The sequence below is a fragment of the Corapipo altera genome, unplaced genomic scaffold (genome assembly GCF_003945725.1).
Source record: "Corapipo altera isolate COAL_440 unplaced genomic scaffold, ASM394572v1 54, whole genome shotgun sequence".
Lineage (NCBI taxonomy): Eukaryota > Metazoa > Chordata > Aves > Passeriformes > Pipridae > Corapipo > Corapipo altera.
The window spans coordinates 9,867,792-9,889,010 of record NW_020884902.1 but is presented as its reverse complement, the minus strand read 5'-3'; the positions used below and the strand labels follow the sequence as shown (position 1 = coordinate 9,889,010).

The window sequence follows — 21,219 nt, the reverse complement described above, 5'->3', positions numbered from 1 at the left end:
GGAGTGGCAGCTGGGCCCTGGGGGTGCCCACTGGGCCCTGATGTGCTGCACGTGGTGACTGCCTTCCGCTGCCTGCCCTGGGGGGTTCAGTGCCCCTTCCTTTGCTGGAAATGTTGGAATGTTTCACTCCAGTATGGAAAGCATGGGGGGAGTGAGGACAAGCAGAAGGCCAGTTGTTCAGTATTTTATTCAAGATATACACACCTCTCCCTGGCAGGTGGAGCAGCCAGCCCAGGGCATGGCTCGAAGGGCACGGCCATGCCAGTGTTTGTGCAAAGGAAAGGGACCACGGTTCTGTGGGAGTGTGATGGAGCACAGGGAGAACCTGCTGCTGGGCCGCTGCCCCAGCACTCCCTGGAACATCCCACCCCAGGCTGCTCCACTGATGTTTTCCAGGAACAACAGAAGGAAGAGGCAGCTTATTGTGCTTAAGACATCTGAACAAATCCTGGGTAGGAGACACTCACAGCTTGTGAATATTGCTAATTACTTACAGTTAAGAAAGGATGGATCCTGACAGGGACAGGGCCCTGTGGGCCCCCAGGACCTCACGGTGAGTCTGGGCCATCCCCACCCTGAGGGTCCCCGCGCTCACGGCCGGTGCCCCCGCGGGGCCGCGGCTCCTGCTTGCCCGCAAACAAGGTGAGCTCGTGCCAGGCCGGGGGTCCTGCTGACCCACCCTCTGCTTGGCGCCCTCAGGGAGAGCTGGGAGGAGCTCCCTGCCCTTGGGAAAGGCCCCCACCAGCCCCTGGGGTGGGAGCAGCTGCCAGCCCACCCATTCCCCCGGGGAAGGAAAGCTCGGGCAGGCCAGGCAGGGGAGTGAGCTTGTCCAGCTCTCAGACTACAATTGAAAGGTTAAATATGAATAAATGCTGTAGGTTTATACATAATGTTTCCTTCTACCTATGGAATGTGTCTGAATGGTCCAAAGACACCCAAACGTTGTTAGAAACCTTAGTTAGCCAAGAAAGACAATCCTGCCCTTAAAAAACAAATAAATAAATCCTATTTAGTTTTCCTACGGCCTTTGTTTAAATGCCCTCAGAAAAACAGTATTTTCAGGTGCCTTGTGAGAATGTATCTGTTCATGCAATGGCCCAAGTTCCTCATTTCACAAGCATTGCACTTTTTTATGTAAGTCATCAAAACTATAAAACCTATTTTTGTCTGAAAGTGTTAGTCTAAAAAGTACAGCATTACTTTATATCCACCCATGGAAACTCCTAGACACGTATGTGCACAGACACACACTGTTGCCTAAATGTCTTCTAAAGATACTGATTACAAAGTGTATAAAATTGGGAATACATTGTCAGGATACAGTGAGAGATGAGCCATCCTCTACCACGGACTATAATCTAGGATCAGTCACTAACTGTACACCTTTATACAGCCTTGGATTCACCAGGGACTTCTGAAACCCGAACAGAACTGCACCAAGGACGGCAGGAACGCTGCGGGAACACAGGTGTTACTGACTCCAACCCAGCTGAGCCCACTGAAATCCCAGTGACATTTTCGTTTCCTTCAAGCAGGGCTGAAACCAAACCTCCTGTGAGGCAGCTTGTGCTCCCAGCTGTGTGAGGACCCCTGCTCCCAACCTGCTTCTGGACTGGGAGCGAAGGAGCCAAAGCCTCCTCTCTCTGCTAGAACGACCTGGGGCTGTATTTTAACGAGCACACACCCACGGGCACCTCCACGCTGTCCCCAAGCTCTGCCAACACAGTGGTGTGGCTGATAAAATGCTGTTTGTTTAAACTGTGTTATTCTTCAGGCAAATGCAGGCCCTGAGGCCACTTGGTCCTGAGTGTCTGGCCCCGAACAGCCCAGGAGGAGGCAGCAGGCAGAGCCGAGGGCAGATTGTGTATTCGGAGGTAGTCGCTTCCTTCCCCTGTCCTGGTGCACCCCAGCCTAGTGTGGTATGGGTTGGATGGCCCTGCTCCCCCTCCTGCCCCCTGCAACAGCCACATCCCCTTCCCGAGATCCGGGCAGAGATTCAGCTGGATTCAGGCGCCTGATGCCCCTCCAGAGGGAGAGCTGCCTCCTCAGGAGATTTCAGAGCCTGACCTGCCCCAGCAGCTGCTCGGTGCATAGCCTGGAGAAAAGTTGGGAGGCACTTTGTGCGTTCTCTAGCCTGCCGTTCCAACCTGCTGGACGTGTGGTGCCCACAGCCTCGGAGAAGGGTCACACCAGCACTAAAGAGGCCGGACAAGGCGCTGTCAGGACAGACAGAGACAGGAGGAGCCTCTGCCCGCCCCCCCTCGTGTAGCTGTTTGAGAAAGAGTAAGGGCAACTCGGTTTGCTGCTCCAGGCACGCACCCCCCGTGCTCTGAGGGCCCACTGTCCCCCCCCCCCCGGCGGGGGAAACACCTCCAGTGGCACGTCCTCGTGGGAGAAGTGGGGTGTGGGGTAACCCAGACCAAGAAAAGGGCCTATTTCTGCTAGAAAAGTCTCAAGATTTGTCACTACCTTACGTGCAGACGTGGGAGAGCTGATCAGGCTGAGAACGTGTTAAAATTGCTCAGGCTGCTGCTAGTTCACCATATGTAAGTCCCGTGACCGCGCTCCCATGAGGAATCTGAAATATCAAGTGCACTGGAAAAAAGGGATTGTCAGAAAAAACAGAAAATAGAAATACTACAAAAGCAACATTACTGAGTGGGAACGGGCCTGAGCCGCTGCCGGCCGCGGGGTCACACCGTGGTTTCTATAGTCTCGATCACCTCCATCTCGCACTGCGAGGGAGACAGGAGCGGGCACTCGTCCGGCTCCCAGCTGCTATCCGGGCTGTAATCCTCCTCTGAGCTCAGCTCAGCCACCCCCTCCGTGTCCTCGTCACACGACTCCATGTAGTGAACCCCCACGGCGTTGATGCCGGAGTCCTCGGAGCTGGAGGGGGACGAGCAGTGCTCCGCTTTGCCCGGGTTGCTCTCCGCCGCGATGAAGGCGTTGCGGGCGGGCGGCTCCTCGGCCCTGCCCCGGTGCGGCGCGGGCGGCGGCTGCCGCTGCACGTAGCACATCTTGCCGTTGATGCACTTGACGCGGTAGTTGTCGATGAACAGGTCGGCGATGGTGCAGAACTGCGGCGAGTCGGGGGGGCAGCGGGGGCTGGAAGACGGGCGCGAACTTGAGGAAGTGCTCGGTGAGGGACACGGAGATCTGGATGCTGTTGGGGGCCTCCCGGGGGCGCGCGGGGATCTCGGTGCTGGGCAGCTGCTCCACGGGGGTCATGGGCTGGTACACGTATTTACCTGCGGGGAGACAGAGGAGCGGCGGTCAGCGTTGTCTCCGCGGGATGCCCCAGCCGTCAGTAACCATCAGCAGCTCCTGCAGGCAGCGGCTGCTGCTTTCAGTGGCCTCCGGGTGTTCAGGCCCCTCCTGGTAGGGATCCTCCCACACCTAATCCTGCAGGTAAGTGTAACCTCCCGTACCCCAGCTCTTCTCCTCTCCTTGCCCCTGCTTCAAGGACATCACTAACTCCAGAAAATTCACTCCAGGGGCACAACTCCATAGAATTGGGACAGATGCCAAGGCTGCTCACACCCTTTTCCAGGAGAAAGAAAAATAACAGGATGCTCAGAGACTTTTTTTTTTCCCCACTGAGCAGTTCTAGTTTACATCTTTGCTACAATGATCAAAATTTTATTGTATTGTTATTATTCCAATGAGTCTCCCTGCCCGTGTTTCCATGTTCTTTTTCCCTGGGGTCTAAATTGTGTTTTTCCGTATTATAAACCAGAGATCATACATGACTACAATTAGAATTTTAAGGCAGAAAACAAGGGCATTTCTAGGCTATAGAAATGCTCGTGGCATCCTGATTATCTGGTTAAGTAGTAAGAAAATAGGATTACGTTGGTTATACTGAGCAGAACAAAGTGTGAACCGAACATCTTTAGTAAAAGAAATAAATAAGAGAGCAGAAAATTGGGACTATGTTAGGAAAAACTGAGAAACCCGAGGCTATGCCTAAGACTGTAAAATGCTGCATTTTATTTGCATGAAGCTTCTGAAAGATTCATGTCTCCCTAGGGGCTCATCCGCTGGGAAAGCACGAATTTCCAGAAGCCTTGTGAGCAGTGGGGCTGTCGGAAGAGTTTTGCTGCACACGCTGCAAATCCTGCTCTGCCCGGGCAGCAAACGCTGCTGAAGGGCTGTTTGGGTGCTCGGAGCTCCCCAGGTGAGGGGCAGAAAGTTCCTGCATTAAGGAACTGGGCCCTGGGCTGAGATCTGCCCACGTGCCCTCGTGCTCCCAGCTCACAGGTAGGTGCAGCCTTTCTCCCCAGAATTACCCATTCCTTTGGAAATCACACAACGGCTTAGGCTGGGAGGGACTTCAGAGATCACTGAGTTCCAACTCCCTGCCACGGGCAGGGACACTTCCCACTAGCCCGGGTTGCTCTGAACCCCAAAGAAGAGCTCGCTCCCCTTGCCGTGCCTCTCTGCAGGGGAAAAATCTCCCCCTCTCTTCAGTCTGGGAATGCCTCCCAGCGCTGGGAAGAGCTCTGACAGCACTGGCACTGAGGGGCTGAGGATGCTCCGGGTGTTCCTGGCTCTGCCGGGCCCACGCACAGGCTGTGCTCTGCCAGCCCGGCGGGGACGTCACCAGGGGAACCTCGAGCGCCGGGAAGGCTTTTCCCTCCCTGCTGTGAGGGCGGCGGTGGAAGGGAAACGCACTCGTGTGAAAGTCCGCTGGGACTTCCCATCCCCGTCGTCCGAGAAGAACGGACACAGAGCCGCAGGAAGAGCTCAGGGAGCACGGGAGTGTGGGAGAGGCTGCAATGCCAGCAGTGCCCAACGCAGGATCAGAGGAGCGAGCCCCGGGAACGCCGGGCAGGAAAACCCTCCGGTGTGCCATGGGAGAGAGGAGGCAGAGCTGGGAGCCGGCAGCAATGGAAAAGAACAGTTGGGGAAGAGGTTTGACCAGCTCCCCTCGAATACTGCATGGAATGCTTTCTCCCTGCCATCTGCGGAAGGGCAATTGTTCACAGAGCTGCTGGAAAAGCTCAGGGACAATAAACCAAGCTTTTTCCCCACCTGTTTACAGCTGGATGACAGAAAATACAAAGCCATCCGCTCCACTTTCCCTCTTTTTACTGTACGAGGGCGTGGTCCCTACTCCTGCTGTGACTCGGAGGGAGGAGGTGCTGGCACTGCAGCCCCAGGCAGAGCAAAGCTTGGGCTCCTCCAGAACCCTTCGGAGCAGCAGCTCCTTGGTTCTGGAGTCACTGAGTGATGGGGGCTCTCGGGTGTTCCTCAGATCTTGCTGACAGAACTTCCCTGGGCAGCTCCTTGCCCTCACAGCCACAGCAGCAGCCCACGGCTTCCTGCCATCCACTGCTTCCCAGAAACCCTTCTGTGAAATTACGGAACATTCAATGTGCCCCTGCCCTGCAAAGCCCCACAGCTGATGATTAGTGTGCTGCTGGCTGGGAGAGTGTCTGATAAATTCAGCTCATGGAAAACGAAGTGCGGCCTGGCCTTGCCTCAAACCACAATGCTCTATTTGTCCATGGATCTGGAGGGCTTCCCTGTGGGCTCCTATCCCGTTCCACTGACAACAGACACCAGCGAAAAGCATTTCCTCAACTCAGTTTTGTGCCACCTCTACCTGAAGCATCTAAGGAAGGCCCTGGTGAAGATTTTAGCAGGATCAAGAAAAACAGTATATGCACAACAGGACTCTACTTTCACTTAAAACAGCCCCGTGTGCTGGCAGAAGGCTGGGGGATGTTGGGAGAAGGAAGCAGTGGATTTAAGCCAAGGAAGCTTTACAGCATGGCCATGGAATGGTGAGGCAGAGATTCAGCAGTGTGACTTTTTTTGTTGTTTGTTTTTCCCCTTTTGGGAAAGGAGGAGAAGAGGTGGCAGGGGCAGACAGGGCCCTGCCAGGAGCCCAGGGGGTTGTTTTCCCACTGCAGCAGCACATGCAGTGTCTCAGAACTGCCCCGCTGGCACTAATTCCAGGGCAGGAGCAGAGGATTTCAGAGCCTGTCTGTGTCACCTCACAGAGGCTGAAATGGTTTCCTCACGTTCCAAGGACAAGCTCTGCCAAGGTAAAGCAGGAATTGGCTGACAGAAAACAGAGGATTTAATACATGAACTGCTTTGTACCTTTCTTTAGAATTCTGATACCAGTTTGTCAAGTTTCAGCTGGTTTTAGGGGCGAGTTTATTTGTTTTAGACAGATTAAACTTGTTTTAAAGCATGACCAGGTGCTCAGAGCTGGGACTGTCAGCCTGGATCACGGAAAAAACTGTGCTCACAGCTCCTCACCCTACATAATGCATGGAAACACGTCAGCCGGGACGCAGCCTATGAAAAATAAATGCAGGAATTTAAAAATAAGATCACCCCCCACCCCTGTAGCTTGCGGGATTGCCAGGGATGGCTTTTGCACAGAAAATGATCCCAGAAGCACAAGTCCCAAGTTCTCTCACAGTCCATCTCAATCTGATCAAACACCCGTGGAAATCCACAGCAGTATTTCTGCTGACTGTGAACAGCTGGCAGCAGTCTGTGATAAAACAGTGCTTTGAGCACCTATTCTGATCCATCCCATTTAATGTGCTAGCACGGAATTTATTGCCTATTTATTCCAACCAAGTGGGCTGGAGAACTCTGCGCTGTGCTGATGAATGCTCCTGAAATGACAGTGTTCTGCACAAATACAGGTGCCAGAGCAGACGCTGCATCACCACTTGTTTCCTGGGTCACTCTCCACCAGTGAGTGGGAGGTGGGGAAGGAAAAATACTGCACGTGTCACGTGTCCAAAAATCAAACTCCAAATCCTGTGGAAAGCAATTTGCTGCATTTGCAGAAGTTTGGGAAGTTCTCAAGCTGCTACGGAGAAGCCTCACAGTCCCTGCTCTGCAGTTCCACCACCGTGGCAAAAGGGCTCAGGGGAAACAAGAGCCTGTTCCAACACTGGGAGCAGCAACAGTGTGAAAGTAGGCTCTGCCAAAATGACTTTCATGGTAAGTCCCAGTTGTCCACGCCAGCCACAGGCTGACAGTGAGATGATGAAACGAGAGACCCCAGGACAGGTCTGCAGGACACACTGAACCCTCTGTGCCCCCTGAGCTGCTCCATCAACACTGCACCTCCTGTCTGACCCACCACAGCCACAGCAGCCTGTGCACAACCAGAAAGGGCTGACTGTGTCTCCATTCCTCAGTTATTCAGCTGACCCTGGTGCCAGCCCACAAACCAAACCTCCAGGGACCTGGCACATGCTACAGCCAATACTCAACTGCAGAACAACTATTCAAATGTGTCCAAGGAAGTGCTGGGCAGTGCTCATCTCCTTGCTGCTCTGTGCCCAGGAATAGGATTTCCGTTGCCAAATGGGAGGGATGCTGTTCCCCAAAGCCTTGGCTCCGTGCCCCCAGTGAGCCTGCCAGCAGGCTGGGGCAGGATCCAGGAGAGCAGGGAGCTCCAGCATCACCTGCACATCTCCAGCAAACCCGGGCAACCTGGAACATTTCTTATGTTTGTGGCATTGATAACCAGAACGATGTGGCTGATTGATTGGAAGCTGTATGACAGAGCCTCCTGCTTCCAAAAACCCGTGTCAAGTCTTGAGAAACAAGCCCTGAGGTCCTTTCTCTCTGATCTTTTGCTAATTGGGCAGTCTGCATGCATCCTCACCAAACAGACACAGCAGCAATTTCCGTGGCTAATACAAAATAACTTAACCATGAAATAATCAGAGGTGCTGCTGGAAGATTTTCTTCTCCACTTCCCTCTGTCCCAGCGTTCTGGTTTACCTCTGACACTCATTAATGTGCTTGGCATATTGAAAAAAACTCAATAAAAATCCATCTTTCAGGAGTGAGGTTGCTCATAACAAATTGTCAAGCCTTACCCTCTCAAAATGCTACCTTGGAGGACCTGGCCCTAATAAATAGCAACGTGAATTGCCCTGCACTTCAGAAAATGGAAAGAGAGAGCTGTGGGTCTGACAAGTCCAAGTCAGCAATACATACCATGGATATTTGTTCACATGAAGGGCATTTAGACATCTATTAACATAAAGCTTTTTTTTTTCCATATGTATTCTTCCTCCTGCAGCTGCTTGAACAAATATTTCTCCATCTGCCAGCTCATCTATCTCCAAAAATCACCAAGGTTAACGAAGACCTGTTAACTGTACAGTATTGAATGTGACCTGGCTCAGTTTAACCTGACCTGGCTCAGCTTAGGAACTGCTCCCATGTGGGCTGAGCTGTTGTGGTGGGAGCCTGGAGCTGAGGTGGGCTGGAGGAGGACTGGCTCTGATCCCAGTGGATATCTCCGTGCCTTTGGCTGTGGTGGATCCTGCAGAGAGGCCAAAGCTGCAGCCCCTTGGACTGACACAGGCCCCTCATCAGGTGTGTGAAGGGTGTGTGCCATCAGCTCCCGTGGCTCAACAGCAGGGAACTGCTCCTTAAATGGTGGTGACTTGGTGCTGCTTGAACCCACACGTGTGTAACAGGAGTGTGATCCTCTGCTGTGAAGTCCAATGGAATTCCCACTCCAGCTGGGCCAGACTTTCCTATTGCCACAGGCAACCCTGCCAAAAACACAGCTCACACGGGAGGGGAATGGGCCCCACCACGAAGAATATCAAAACATCCTAATTAAATACCACCCAGCTCTGAAGGAGGAAGGCAAAGCAAGCATTCCTAATGCAGTGTGACAGGAGGCAGGGCTGCCCTGGAGGAATTCCAACCATTCCAAGGAGGCCTCACTCCACAGCTGTTCTGTGTGTGGAAGCCTTGATGATCAGCTGCTTGAGCACCGGCTTCTGTCATAGCAAGAGATGGAGAACTACCAAGTGCTCTTCCAGCAGCTCTTGTTCCACACCTCATGGCAGGAGAGCAAGTCTGGCTGCTTGGGAAGAGGCACACGGTCCAAGGGAGCTGGTCTGGCAGGAGGTGACAGCTCTGGGCTGGAGTGGTGCCCTGCTGCCTGCGTTGGCACAGCAGCCCAAGGACTGTCACACACCCAGCTGGCTTCCAGGGTGGCACAGGTGACAGACAGTTCTGCCACAGCAGCCCAGCTCATGATCAGCACCAGCCTGTGCACGGGAAGGAACTGGGAATCACTTCCCTGCTGACAAAGCAGAGCCTCAGGGCAGGCGGGGGTTTCCTCCTTCACAGGTCAAAGCAAAGCTTTGCCCACACCCTGGACACGTTTACTGAGGGGCATTCAGCACCCTCAGCCTGCTGGAGGTACCCTGTTGTTTAGAAGTGCTCCATGAAGCAGAATTCCATCTGGAAGTGTGATGCTGGTCTGAGGCCTGTCCAGGGTCGTGGCTTCCCAGCCCCTGTGGCTGCAACAGCAAACAAAACAAGGCCCTGGCTTTCCCCCTCCTCCTCTCTCCCCAGTTACATGCACGGCTTGGAACAACAACCCTTTGCAAACAAAGATTGCCCTGGCCATAAATACTCACCAAGGACCAGCACAGCTTCAAATTGCATTTTGCTCAGAGCACAGAGCTTTTCCAGAGGGGCGAGAACAAACGGCAGGAGAGACCCTGAGCACATTTACAGATGACACACGTGAAAAATCCCACTGCTAACCCAGCTTCCCTTCCTTTGTATTGTATGGAATAGCCATCATGCCATATCCAGCAAAACATCATGGACTGTGTGGGGAACACCAGATGTGGAATAAGCCACCAGAGGAAATGGAAAACATTCCAGGACACTGAGGCACTGCCAGACTTACAGTACAAGATCAAGCAGAACTGAAACTGGGCTATTGGTGGTTATAATGAGGCATAACTGAAATGCTTCTCAGTGTTGAAGGAGCCTCTTAGATAAAGATATGCAACACCTCAGTGCAAGGGATATTTTTACCCTGTGCTTCATGCAGACAACTTTGAAAATCACTGGGATTGCTCAAACAAATTTCTAGAGCAGGAGATGCAGACAAAGTGTCCCACACACCTGCAGGACTTCTGGCAGAGCTAGAAGGGCCCACCCAGTAAGGGATCACAGAAGGGACTCCAAGGATACAAATCAACTCTGCAAAGGAACTACAGAAAAAGAAGCCACACCTGAGCAGTCTGAAGTGCAGCAGGAAGGGGCAGCGGGCTCTGACCTAACAGAGGTGTGTCCTTGCAAACAGCACCTTCCATAGAAGCACCTCCACCAGAGCACTGAGGAATCCATCCCATTCCCAGCCCCATCCAAGCACAGGGAAGAAACAGTCCAGCAATGTTTCTGCAGTGGCTCCCCAGCAGTGATTCTCCACTGTGGAGGAGAGGTGTTCCCTCACTGCTGTACAGCCACAGACAGCTGTGCCAGCCCCTGACCTCATGCTTTTCACAGGAAACTGAGAGGGGGAAAACATCAGAAAGTTTGTCTTCATCAAATTTGTATTTTAATGCCCTTTGTCTTGATCTGTTTTAAATACAAAAAAGATCATGACAGTCCATGCTGTGAGCTGTCTAAGCCCTTCAGGGGCTTCTGTGCACATCATCTTAAGAGCAGGTAACGCTTAAATGCAAACAAACCCTGGAGCTTCCTCCATCATCCCTGCTCTTTCCTCTCACTGCTTACATGGATTTACTGGACTTAAAGGAAAAGCAACCCTGAAGGCTTGAGGGATGTTTCAGGCAGCCATAAACCCTCTTAAAGGGGCCATATTTGCTCACTAACCCTTGCAAGGGAACAGAATATCAACACCCAAAAAAGCAATGAGCAGCAGCACACACCAGGTGTGTGTTCTGGAGGAGCCCTTTCCTTCCAGTACCCGGAAAAATGCCACAAATGCCACTGGTACAACTAACCCCAGCCCCTGTTGAATCCCAAGAACACAGGCACATGGAAGTGCAGGCATGGAAAGCGTGGCACAGCCTTGGACACCTCCACCAGTGCAGCAGCCGAGTGCTGTGCATCCCAACTCGAGCTCTGAATCCCAAGATATTCACCTTCCAACATCCTTTCGAAAGCCACCCCAAAGGGCAGAACAGTCACTTTTTTTAGCCCCCAAGTTACACTAGATATTTTTAAAATTCAGTAAATAGCACAAAATGGTTTAGCGCTAAATATTTATTCTACAACCCCATCCCTGTGCACCATCTGCTCAAGCTTCAGCATCCCATGGTTTCCATGCAGCCAGTCAGTGTGCTGATATGGCAACAAAGCAGGATAAGCACAGCTCAGTGTCAAACCACCCAGAAAACCATGGCATTGCCTGGTGCACGGAAATCACAGGCACTGGAGAGGCAAGAGAGTCATTTCCCATGTGTGTGGTATGTGCTGTGGGGGGGCACCCTGAGCCTCTGCATACGATGGAATGTTTTCCTGGGAAGTCTCAGATAAGCAGAACAGCTCACTGGGTCCTTGAAGGAAAAGTCTTCTCCAAAGAGCTGCACTCTGCACCCACAGGGGACAGCTGGGGCAGGAGTGTGGGTTTGGCAGCCTGGAACAGACACCTCTGTGTGGCTACAGCCTGGTTTGCTGGTGGCTGGCAGGAGAAACAGTGGCAGCCCTGGGATGTGCTGTACCTGTGCTGCTCCCTTGCTGTGGGCAGAGCTCAGGGGCTCTGCTGACATGTATTTGTGGTGCCTTACCCCAGAGTGAGCCTTCAGGCTGGACAAACAACACCTTCTTCAACTTCACTGCTGGGAGCAGTGTCCTTGTTACCAGCACAGGCCACGCTTTCAACCCTCATCCCATTGCTGCTTCTGGTGCCTGATGTGCACATCTCCACTCCCACTTCATTCAAACCAATCTTTTTCTTTCTGTCACAGGCCTCTCCAGAACCCAATTCCAGAGAATTTAAAGGACTGCTCTCCCTGATCACACCCAAAATACGTCACCACGTGGAGCTGGTGTGTGCAGGTATGGGCAGCAACCTTTCCCTGGAGGGGTGTGGGATCCAGCAACGCTCTGCAAGAGACAATAATGGCCCAGGTACCACTGGAGGAGGAGGAGCAGAGGGAAGAGGAGGAGGTGGCATCACTCTGGGCCATCGTGTCACAAAGTGCCACTGTGGGCAAGTGACTGGGAGCTGCTGCACAGCACAGGTGGGAGCACACACAGCACTCGTGGCTTCACTTTTCAATGTAAGACATGCAAGAGGCTTTAAGGAGCCAAAAGCTTGTTTTTTTCAAAAAGCTGAATCACAGGGGGAAAAAAGGCACAAAAGGCTAATACAAGGTAGCACAATTACTGTCTATTGATACAACTGCTGTGGAACCATGATTCATCGTGTGTTATTGATATTTGCAGCACAGTGGACCAAGGGGCTCACAGGGTGTTTAACAGAATGCAAGGTATTCAGATTAAAAGTGAGCCCAGTTGCAAGAGAACACCCTATTTTTGCATTGTCCAGGGATGAAACCAATCTCATAATTGTATGAAGTGTGATGCTTTCTCTCATGGCTAATTCTTAGGAAGTAACATTAGCAAAACACAGGCAAAGTCCTGCTGTCAGGTCAGGTTGGATGTAAGGCCAAGGATCTGATCCCTTCTGACAGTGGCAGGGTGAGCAATGCCCTCGGTTTCACACCCAGAGAGCCAAGATCCCACTGAACCAGCTGGAGAGTGGTCCCTGTGCCCTTAGGCCAAGGTCCAGTGACACAGGCAGGGAAAGCAAAGCAAAAGGTGAGAATTTCACCTGTCCTGCCTACAGCTGGAGGGCTGCAGGAGCTGACCAGGGCACCCCAGCACACCCTACGGTGTCCCAGCCTCTGGCAGGGCCAGGCAGCACGTGTGAGGGAGAGCAAACACCTCGAGTGCGGCTCGGGAAAGCACTGAAACCCAAACAGCAGAGGCAGCAGGAAGCGTGGAACAGCCGAGCCCCTGCCCGGAACAGCTGCAGGTGAGCTCCAGCCCCGGCATCACGAGGAGCAGGGAGAGGGACAGGCACAGAGCTGCTCCCGCTGGGCACAGCAGGGACACACTGCGGGGCTGGGGGCAACCACCCCTCAGAACAAGCGGCTTCCAGAGCAGAGTGGGGGCGCTGGAGCTCCACAGCCACCAGGGAGAACAAACATGCAAACGCACGCCTCTTGTTGAAATTGTTTCACAACACAGGTTACGTATAAGTTCCGACTGTTGTGTGGCCTAGGTTAACGTGTGGGTATGTTAAAAACAAGGCCCTGTTGCCAAGCAATCAGATTTTACTTGCCCAGCAGGTTTTTGATTTCCGTCTACGTGAATATATTCGACTACTGGCAGAAACATCTCCAAATTGCACCAACTGCAATTCTTGAGTTCTGTGATCAGTCACTACATAAAAATTGATTAGTGGAAGAGTCAAAGCACTTATGAAAACATCCTCTGCATCTTGTGGGCACATAAATTCATGAAGATGCTGGAAGAAAAGCCACAACTCACTAACCCAGGGTCACTTTATATGCAGACAGAGAGAGATGCTCTACCTGGAATCCAATCTACTGTCAACCAGCTCTTACATTAGTATGAGCTTGTGCCATCCATCAGCAGCTAAGCCCACACTGTCACAGCTATCATTCTGGAACATCTTACACTGTTTGTGAGTAAAGCATTTTGCTTTTTATCCTTTATAGAAACACAAATTTCTAGTAGAGCCTTATCAATGTGCAGAACTAAGTTCCCAAAGCTGGCAGTGAGTCATGAAGTGTGGGGCTGGTTAAATCCAGAGCCATTACATAAGGACACCCCAAGATGCCCATTCTCTACAAGCCCAGCTCTGCTGGTTGTACCAATGAGCAGTGACAAAACGTGTTCTTGATGAGCACACAGGTGCTGCCAGGAAATTGGAGGTGCTGTGCCAAGTACCTGAGAGGCCTCTTCAGTGCTTCCAGCAAAGCTGAGCAGTGTCAGCTCTGCAGAGCTGCAGGATGGAGGCCACGAAGGTGACAATCCTGTGACTTGGTCTCAGGGGACAACACAAGGGCTGCAGCTTAAGGCACATGAAACATCCATCAACAACCAGGAGAGAAGGATAATGTGTGAGCAGGCACTTTTGCATTGGGCACTGGGGGTAGGCAGGCTCACAGATTCAAGCTGGCAAACAGATTTGGCCACCTGCAGAGTCCAGGAAGGAAGCCACACGCTCACCACAGGCACTGTGCTCCGTACAGATTTTGTCTTGGAGCTGTTCCTCTGCAGTGAGAAAAGTGCCTGCAACCTTTCCCCAGCAGGAACCTCTCTGAGAGGAGCAGAGGCCCAGCTCCTCCCCATGAAGTGTTCAGGACACCCTGAATTCCCAGACAACCGCACCAGCTGACAGGACACAAGGTTAATGAACTTTTCCTTGGAAGTACTTGCTTCTGGTAAGAAACATCCACAGCTTTATCCTTTCAGGCTTTACAAAACCAACAGTTACCCCTTCAAGCAGCCACAGAGGAAGGGTGTCAGTTATCTGCCACTCTCAGAGGTTTTTACCACAGATCACTGAGTTTTGGGCAAGCAGATTTAATTCTTTGTGAGTCATTCTCCTCAGATGGACAGACAGATTATTAAACACAGCCTCACAGTCATGCACAGCAGAGTTTTTGGCTGGCAGGAAGTGTTTTGGTACACAGGCCCCTTTCTCTCAGGACTTTTGGACAATGAAGAGCACTGGTTTCCATTCAATCCTGGATGAGCCATACAGGAGTTAGTCCTACAAAACGTACTGAGCAAGTAACCTGAATTCACAGATTTTCCTGTGGTCTCTTCCTGATAAGTGACATCAGGGGCTTTGTTAATAATAGTAGAACATGCATGTCTCTAAACATTCTAGTAAGGGTTTCAAAATGAATGCCAGGAGGTTCTTCCAGAGGCACTGACATTCCCACAGGGTACGATGAATTGTGGGTTCTCTTTCCGAGACACAGCATCAACAGTACATCTGTACTGGGATTTCCAGATTAAAACCAGAGGAACAAAACACAAGCCAGGTCCAGAATGGTGCACACATAAAAACTGGCAGTAAGTGTTTGCCCTCAGAGTGACAGTTCAGAACACATTAAGCTGACATTCTTTCCTTGGTTGTGTACAGGTTAGTGGAACGAAGCTAGAATATCACAGCTCTTCAAAATACAGGTGAAGAGAAGATCTTGCACAGCCACAGGCAAGAAATCCTCATTAGAAGTCTTTTACCATTACAAGCTGAAAAATCCACCTTTCTGCAGCCCCTGCCTGGCACTCAGCACAATGCCTGGCTTGTGCACAAACATTCCATCCACGGACTTAAACGGGATGGTTGTCCAAATCCTTTTCACAGCCAAAGCAAATGAAAAACCCCTATTTCTCCCAAGATTTGTGATCATCCTCCCTCCAGAACAAGCTGTGTTTTCCAGGAATGCCCAGCCCCAGAGTTCCCAGCCCCGCCTGCTCCATTCCTGTTTAAGTTTCCCACAAAGAAAAACGTATGACCTCTTCCAATTATCAGCCTCAGGATTTCAAACAGGCATTTTACAGCTCCCTTTTCCATTTATCCAACAAGTCAATGATCAGGATACAGTTTTGCCTCTGTGGAACAGCACTGCTGGAAATTCAAGTTGCCACCAGCACTGCCAGGCTGGCACCTTCCAGTGAGCTCCGTCCACATCCCCTTCCAGACAGGGACACTTGTGGAGCACTGGAGCACTGCTGCCCTTCTGCTCCCTCCTGGATGTGGCAACGAGTTTTGTAGCCACCAAAAACCAGCACAAGGAAAACCCACCAGGACAAAAGGAAAGCTTTGGGAGATCTACAGTGTCTGCTGTGCTGCAGAGCACCCCAGGGGCTCATTTTAGGGTCCCCCCACCAGGGCTGTAGCTGCTTCTCTAATGGGGGGGAGTCAACAGAAGCTGGCTGCAGGCAGGCACAGCTCCTCTTTAGACCCCCAAGCTCTGTCATGATGCACCTAAATACCTCCCATAACCATCTCAGCTCGCCAGTGGTCTGCCACAGGAAAGAAGGGTGCCTTGCTGTCTCCCTGCTCACAGTTTCCACAGGCAGACTGGATCTGAATGGGCTTTGGAGATTGTCAGAGCCCCTGCTGATGGCCCTGTTGCTGGAGAGAGGGGAGAGACCCCCTCAGAAATGCTGCTTGTGTGCACAGAGCTACTGATCTGCTGCACAGTCACTGTGTGGCAGGGGAAGAACCTGCCCCTGGGCCAGGTGTGTACCTGCAGAGAGCAGGGAGGAGCTGCCATGTGGCACCACCACATCGTGGTCTCTGGAAGGGGTTTAATTGAGGATGGTCTTGACAGAGAGCTTCCACCAGCTCTGCGGGCCAGAAAACAAATGTTTTCACTGTAAATTGTTAAGAAAGAAAACACCAGTGTTTCAGGCAGTGAAGAACGTGAGCAGCAGTGTCTGCTCCAAGCACACCCAGGGGCAGTGACTGTGCTGATCTGCTCCCTCCCTGGCACAGCTGTGGGTGATGGATAATCACCCCCCTGCCCAGCTCACAGCTGGGACCAAAGAGACCCCAGCCAGGATGGGCTGTGCCCCCCTGGGTGCCCTCAGACAGCTCAAGGGAGCAATGGGGCTCTGAGAGCCAAGGGAAACCCTGGGCTCCCTGTTCAGAGAGCAGGTGAACAACAAATGTAAACATTCTCTGGTTCTGCATCCCCAGAATTTCCTCTGGCCAAACTCAGAGAAATTCTCCTCCCCCAAACCACCCAGAATACACGTGCCCTTCGTGGTGTGCCACCCATCACACAAGCCCATTCTCTCCTCTTGCCCAAGGAAGTTCCTTGGGTCTCTTGCCAGGCCTGCCTGATCTCATGCAGACCCTGCCAGGTCTGGCTCCAAACTCCTTTGTAACAGTGCCACAATTCTGTGTGCACGCCAGGGAGCAGGAAGCTAATTCAGGGCACACCTGCAAGTGCCCTCCACCACTTAGCAGAACACAGGGCAGGGGAGCAGCTGTGCTTTTTAAAACCTTTACTGCCACCACAATCTTTTTCCACGCCTGAGCCTGGCAACTGTTCCCTTCCTGGCCACCCAATGGAGACCTCACAGCTTTCCCCTTCCTTGGTTTGTTTTCTTGTAAATGGTCCAAACAGCTGAACCTTGTAAAAGTGGTGGAACCAAAGTTTATTTGCTGCATTTACTTTTCAATATAAGACATGCAAGAGCCTTAAAGAGCGAAAAGCTTGCTTTTTTTGATGCTGAATCAGGGGGAAAAAAAGCACAGAAAGGCTAATACAAGGTAGCACAATTACTGTCTATTGATACAACTGCTGTGGAACCACGATTCATCATGTATTATTGATAATTGCAGCACAATGTACCGAGGGGTTTGCAGAGTGTTTAACAGAATGCAAGCTACTCAGATTAAAAATGAGCCCAGCTGCAAGAGAATACTCTATTTTTGCCATGTCCAGGCATGAAACCAATCTCGTAATTGTATGAAGTGTGATGCTTTCTCTCATGGCTAATTCTTAGGAAGCAACATTAGCAAAACACAGGCAAAGTCCTGCTGTCAGGTCAGGTTGGATGTAAGGCCAGGGCTGTGATCCCCTGTGACAGAAGCAGGTACCAGCTCCCAGCCAGCAGCCTCGCAGCAGCGCCGGTGCCAATCGCAGCCGCAGTGGAAATCCCGAGGTGAGGAAAGGGAGGCAGCACCTTGCTGCAGACCTGCCTCTGGCATGTTTCCTCTGCCTCTGGAAAAAGTAGACCCGAGTAATTTAAGGCTCTCAGCCTGCATCTAATAAGCCAAACCCCACCAGGCTGTGAGAGGGGAGGGGAGGAAGGTGACCAGGGGGCTGCCACCCTGGCAAAGGGAACGCGCGCAGGGACAGACCGGAGGGGTGCAGGACAACGTGTAATGGGACAAACACAGAGGCTGAAGGCAAAACACCTCCTGGGCCAATGCCTTTTTCCCTGCAGAGAAAAGGACTCCAAAGGCTTGAGCCCTCATCCCGCTTCCATGTGGAGACAGGAGTGGGCAGCACAGAGGGGAGGGTCAGCTGCTGCAGCAGGTACGAGGTGTTCCCTGCCCTCCCTGTGCCCACAAGCCCAGCAGCTCCAGCAACACCCAAGGCACCCACCTATCCCAGCCCAGCCCCCCAAGCCCCCATCCTGCACAGTGTTCACACACCTACTTATGGAGGTTGTACCCGGGTTCAGAGCTCCCCAGGCACAGAGGCACATCAGAGAACCACCTCGCAGCAGATCTGCTCCCCACTGAGCCCGAAACAAACCGAAAATGACCCCAAATAAACTCCAGCCTTAGACACAGAAGTCATACAGGCACCCAGGGCAGCTGAAGTTCTCGGAGCTGTCTGGATGCACTGAGCAGTCTCTGATTCTCCTGCCAACTATTATTGCCATTTTACGGACACAGAAACGTCGGAGGTAAAGGGAGCGCCTGAAGTGCTGCTCCCTTCCGAGCACGCCAACAAAAACAGCTTTGGGGAATTCAGACTGGGCTCTTTCTCAATTATTCCTTCCATAGCCAAGTGGCTCTGCAACGCTAAATTGCCTCTGTCACTGAAGTAAGCAGATGTGATCCTGAATACACATGAGGAGACAATCTACTCATCATGGCACGGTGAGTTTTTGTAATTTCTCAGTGTAAGTGCACTTTCACTGAGTTGACATTCTCCAGGACCTTGGCCACGGATGGAAAATAATACTTCAAAGGTCCTTTTAATTGATGTAGAGCTTCCTGTACCCCAATACAGCTCTTAGGAGTCACAGAAAAGCACTTTCAAGAACCCTCTGAGGATTCCCAAGTCGGCATTACAGCACTGCGTTTATGGAGGATAACTGCAAACACTGTTTAATTATGTCTCTGACCTCTATACAATTTCCCATTATAGACCTCATTCTTACCCCTTTTAAGTGCAACCCAACTCATTCCGGAGGAGCAGGATACAAAGAGATCCTTAGCTCTGAAATTTGCATTAGGAAATGAGGGGCAAGAAGAGAGCATACTTCTCCGTGGCTTTCAGAAGATTAAACAAGGCAAGGAAGTGTGTGACTTCCTTCATTTAAAATCCCAGTTTCATGGGGCAGAGGTATCTCAAAGTTTCTTCTGCCATAAAGGAGGAATTAAGAAGGAAGTCTGTACTTCTTGCAAAAGCTGTAACTATTTTTAAATCTTAAGATTGCCACAGGGCAGCTAAGGATCTCGAGTGTCCTTCTGAGAGGGAAGCAGCTCCATGTAATGCCTAAGAGACACCAGTCTAAGGCTCCCTTGAAGGGTTTCAAGGACCACAACTTCTCACCTTGTCAAGCACTCTGTTTCCCTGCTTCATCTGCCTTCCTACCATGTTTTCTAATATCCAAACCTAAACTCTCCTTGCCACAGGTCAGTGACACCTGGTTATCTGCCAAGTCTGTGCAGAGGAGGGCTAGAACACACTTTCCTTCGCAAGGCTACCTTACACTTTGCTAAACTCCCCTCCCCTCCCCTCCCTCTCTCAATATTTTACAGCCCAAACAACCCCTTTCCTTTTGCACCCCCTTGTAAAGAATATTTTCAAAGCCCATCTCTGTGATCTCCCACAGAACCTCCCCAATTCTCCCGCAGCTCCATAAAGTGCCACGCTCAGAGCCCATCAGCCTGGTTTCCTCATCACTGAGCTGAAGAGACTAATTAAATTGCACACTTGCCATGCTGCTGGTAATGCATCCCCAAGCGAAGGCTGGGGTCTGGGTTTGCATTTCCACCACGCAGGCTCCCGCTGCTGATGCACACACAGTTGTGACCCATCCCAATCCCCACATCCCTCCCCACAGCGTTGCTTCTCCAGGTGTTCCCAGCTCCATGGTTGAATTCCCCTCCCAGGACCATCCCCAACTGATTTTGGGTAACATCTCCAGTTTATAAGCACCATTTTGAGCTCTGATCCTGTGCTCCAGAGTGCTCATAAGCTCACATATCTTTATGGTGACCACAAATAACTGAGGTCAGAGAAATTTTGGGAAGGAAGAGTGTATCTAGGTCATAACTTGAGGCCCTTTGTGTCATGGATGAAATGTGAGACATCCCTGTCCCTGTGCAGCAGGTGACTGTGGCACCTTCTCACACAGCCAGTTGTGCCACACACAGGGCACAGACAGAAAACACCCATTGTTCTGAACTGATTTAAAATGAATCCGAAATCAAGACAAAATCCCTAGAATGTCTATTTAATTCTAACAGAAGCTCACAGCCAAATAAAAGGTGGCTTTTAGGGCAGGCCCTTTACCCCATGAGACAGAATTTGCAGAAAAGTGCATGTGAAGGGGAATCGTGTAGATTAAATTACAAGGAGAGACGGCAACGGATTTAAAGGGAGAATGGGATGTCAGGAGTCCAGGGACACCTTCTGCAGCATCCAGCAACGTCACACAAGGGTCAGCACTAACCCTGACCATCCAGGCTTTAACTTCTCCTGAACACAACACGACCCAAGTACATGGCTCCATCACCATTTCCTGACCTCGCAACAACACACTGCTGGGAAAGCCTGCTCTTCACGGCTCTAAGTGATTAATTATTCATCAAACTATGTTTGGACATCCACAGTTGAATCCCAGCCTCCATGATTAGACACATCAGGATTTTGAATATAGATATTCAAGTCGTTGGGCGCCTTTTCACCAGAGTTGGATCAACACTGGATTTTGAAACTATCTGCTATATATAGCCTAAAGCGGTTACCTCTCTACTCAGAGGGGTTTATGCCTGTAAAAAGAAAACCATTAGAACGGAGGGTGAAGTAGCTGGAGCGAAGGACAGCGGTGCCCAGCAGCAGCCGGTGCCACAGCCCACCCTCTGGCTGCCTCCCGGTGCGAGGGGCGCTGGGACCCGAGAGGAATCCCCGGGAGCAGCCCCCGAGGAGGGGGTCCAGCCCCGGGAGTGGGATGCTCCCGGCCGCGGGACGGGACGGACGGGGCGGGACGGGCGGTGAGGGGCGCGCGGGGACTGACAGGACCCCCGGGACCCCCGGGACCGGAGCCCCCCGCCCGCCCCGCGCCCCCTCACTCACAGTGGCACCATCCCAGGTGGCAGCACCAGTGCAGGCGGAAGCAGCGGCCGTGGCTGTGGGTGGCGCAGAGCGAGAGCCCGTCGCAGGGCTGGAAGTCGGGTCTGCCCGCGCAGCTGCGGGCGAGCGCCTGAGCCTCGTCCAGCTTCTCGCTCTTGGCCGCCGCCGCCCCGCTCATGGCGCCGCCGCTCCGCCCGCAGCCCCCGCGCCGCAGCGGCCGGAGGAGGAGGAGGAGGAGGAGGTTGAAGAGGAGGAGGAGGAGAAGGAGGAGGAGAAGGCGCCGAGCCGCAGCGGGGACCGCCCGCCCGCCCAGCGCCGCGGGGGCAGCGCCGCGGGC

General features: G+C 52.1%; 1 protein-coding gene across 1 annotated transcript; it reads right to left on the bottom strand.

Annotated features, from left to right (window-relative positions):
- Positions 1-172: 172 nt before the first annotated feature.
- Positions 173-21,075, bottom strand: CUNH3orf70 (chromosome unknown C3orf70 homolog). The gene is given in 3 exon segments (XM_027650490.1): positions 173-3,098; positions 3,100-3,251; positions 20,886-21,075. Coding segments are annotated over 3 exon segments (732 nt in total). The 5' UTR covers positions 21,061-21,075; the 3' UTR covers positions 173-2,693.
- Positions 21,076-21,219: the final 144 nt, after the last annotated feature.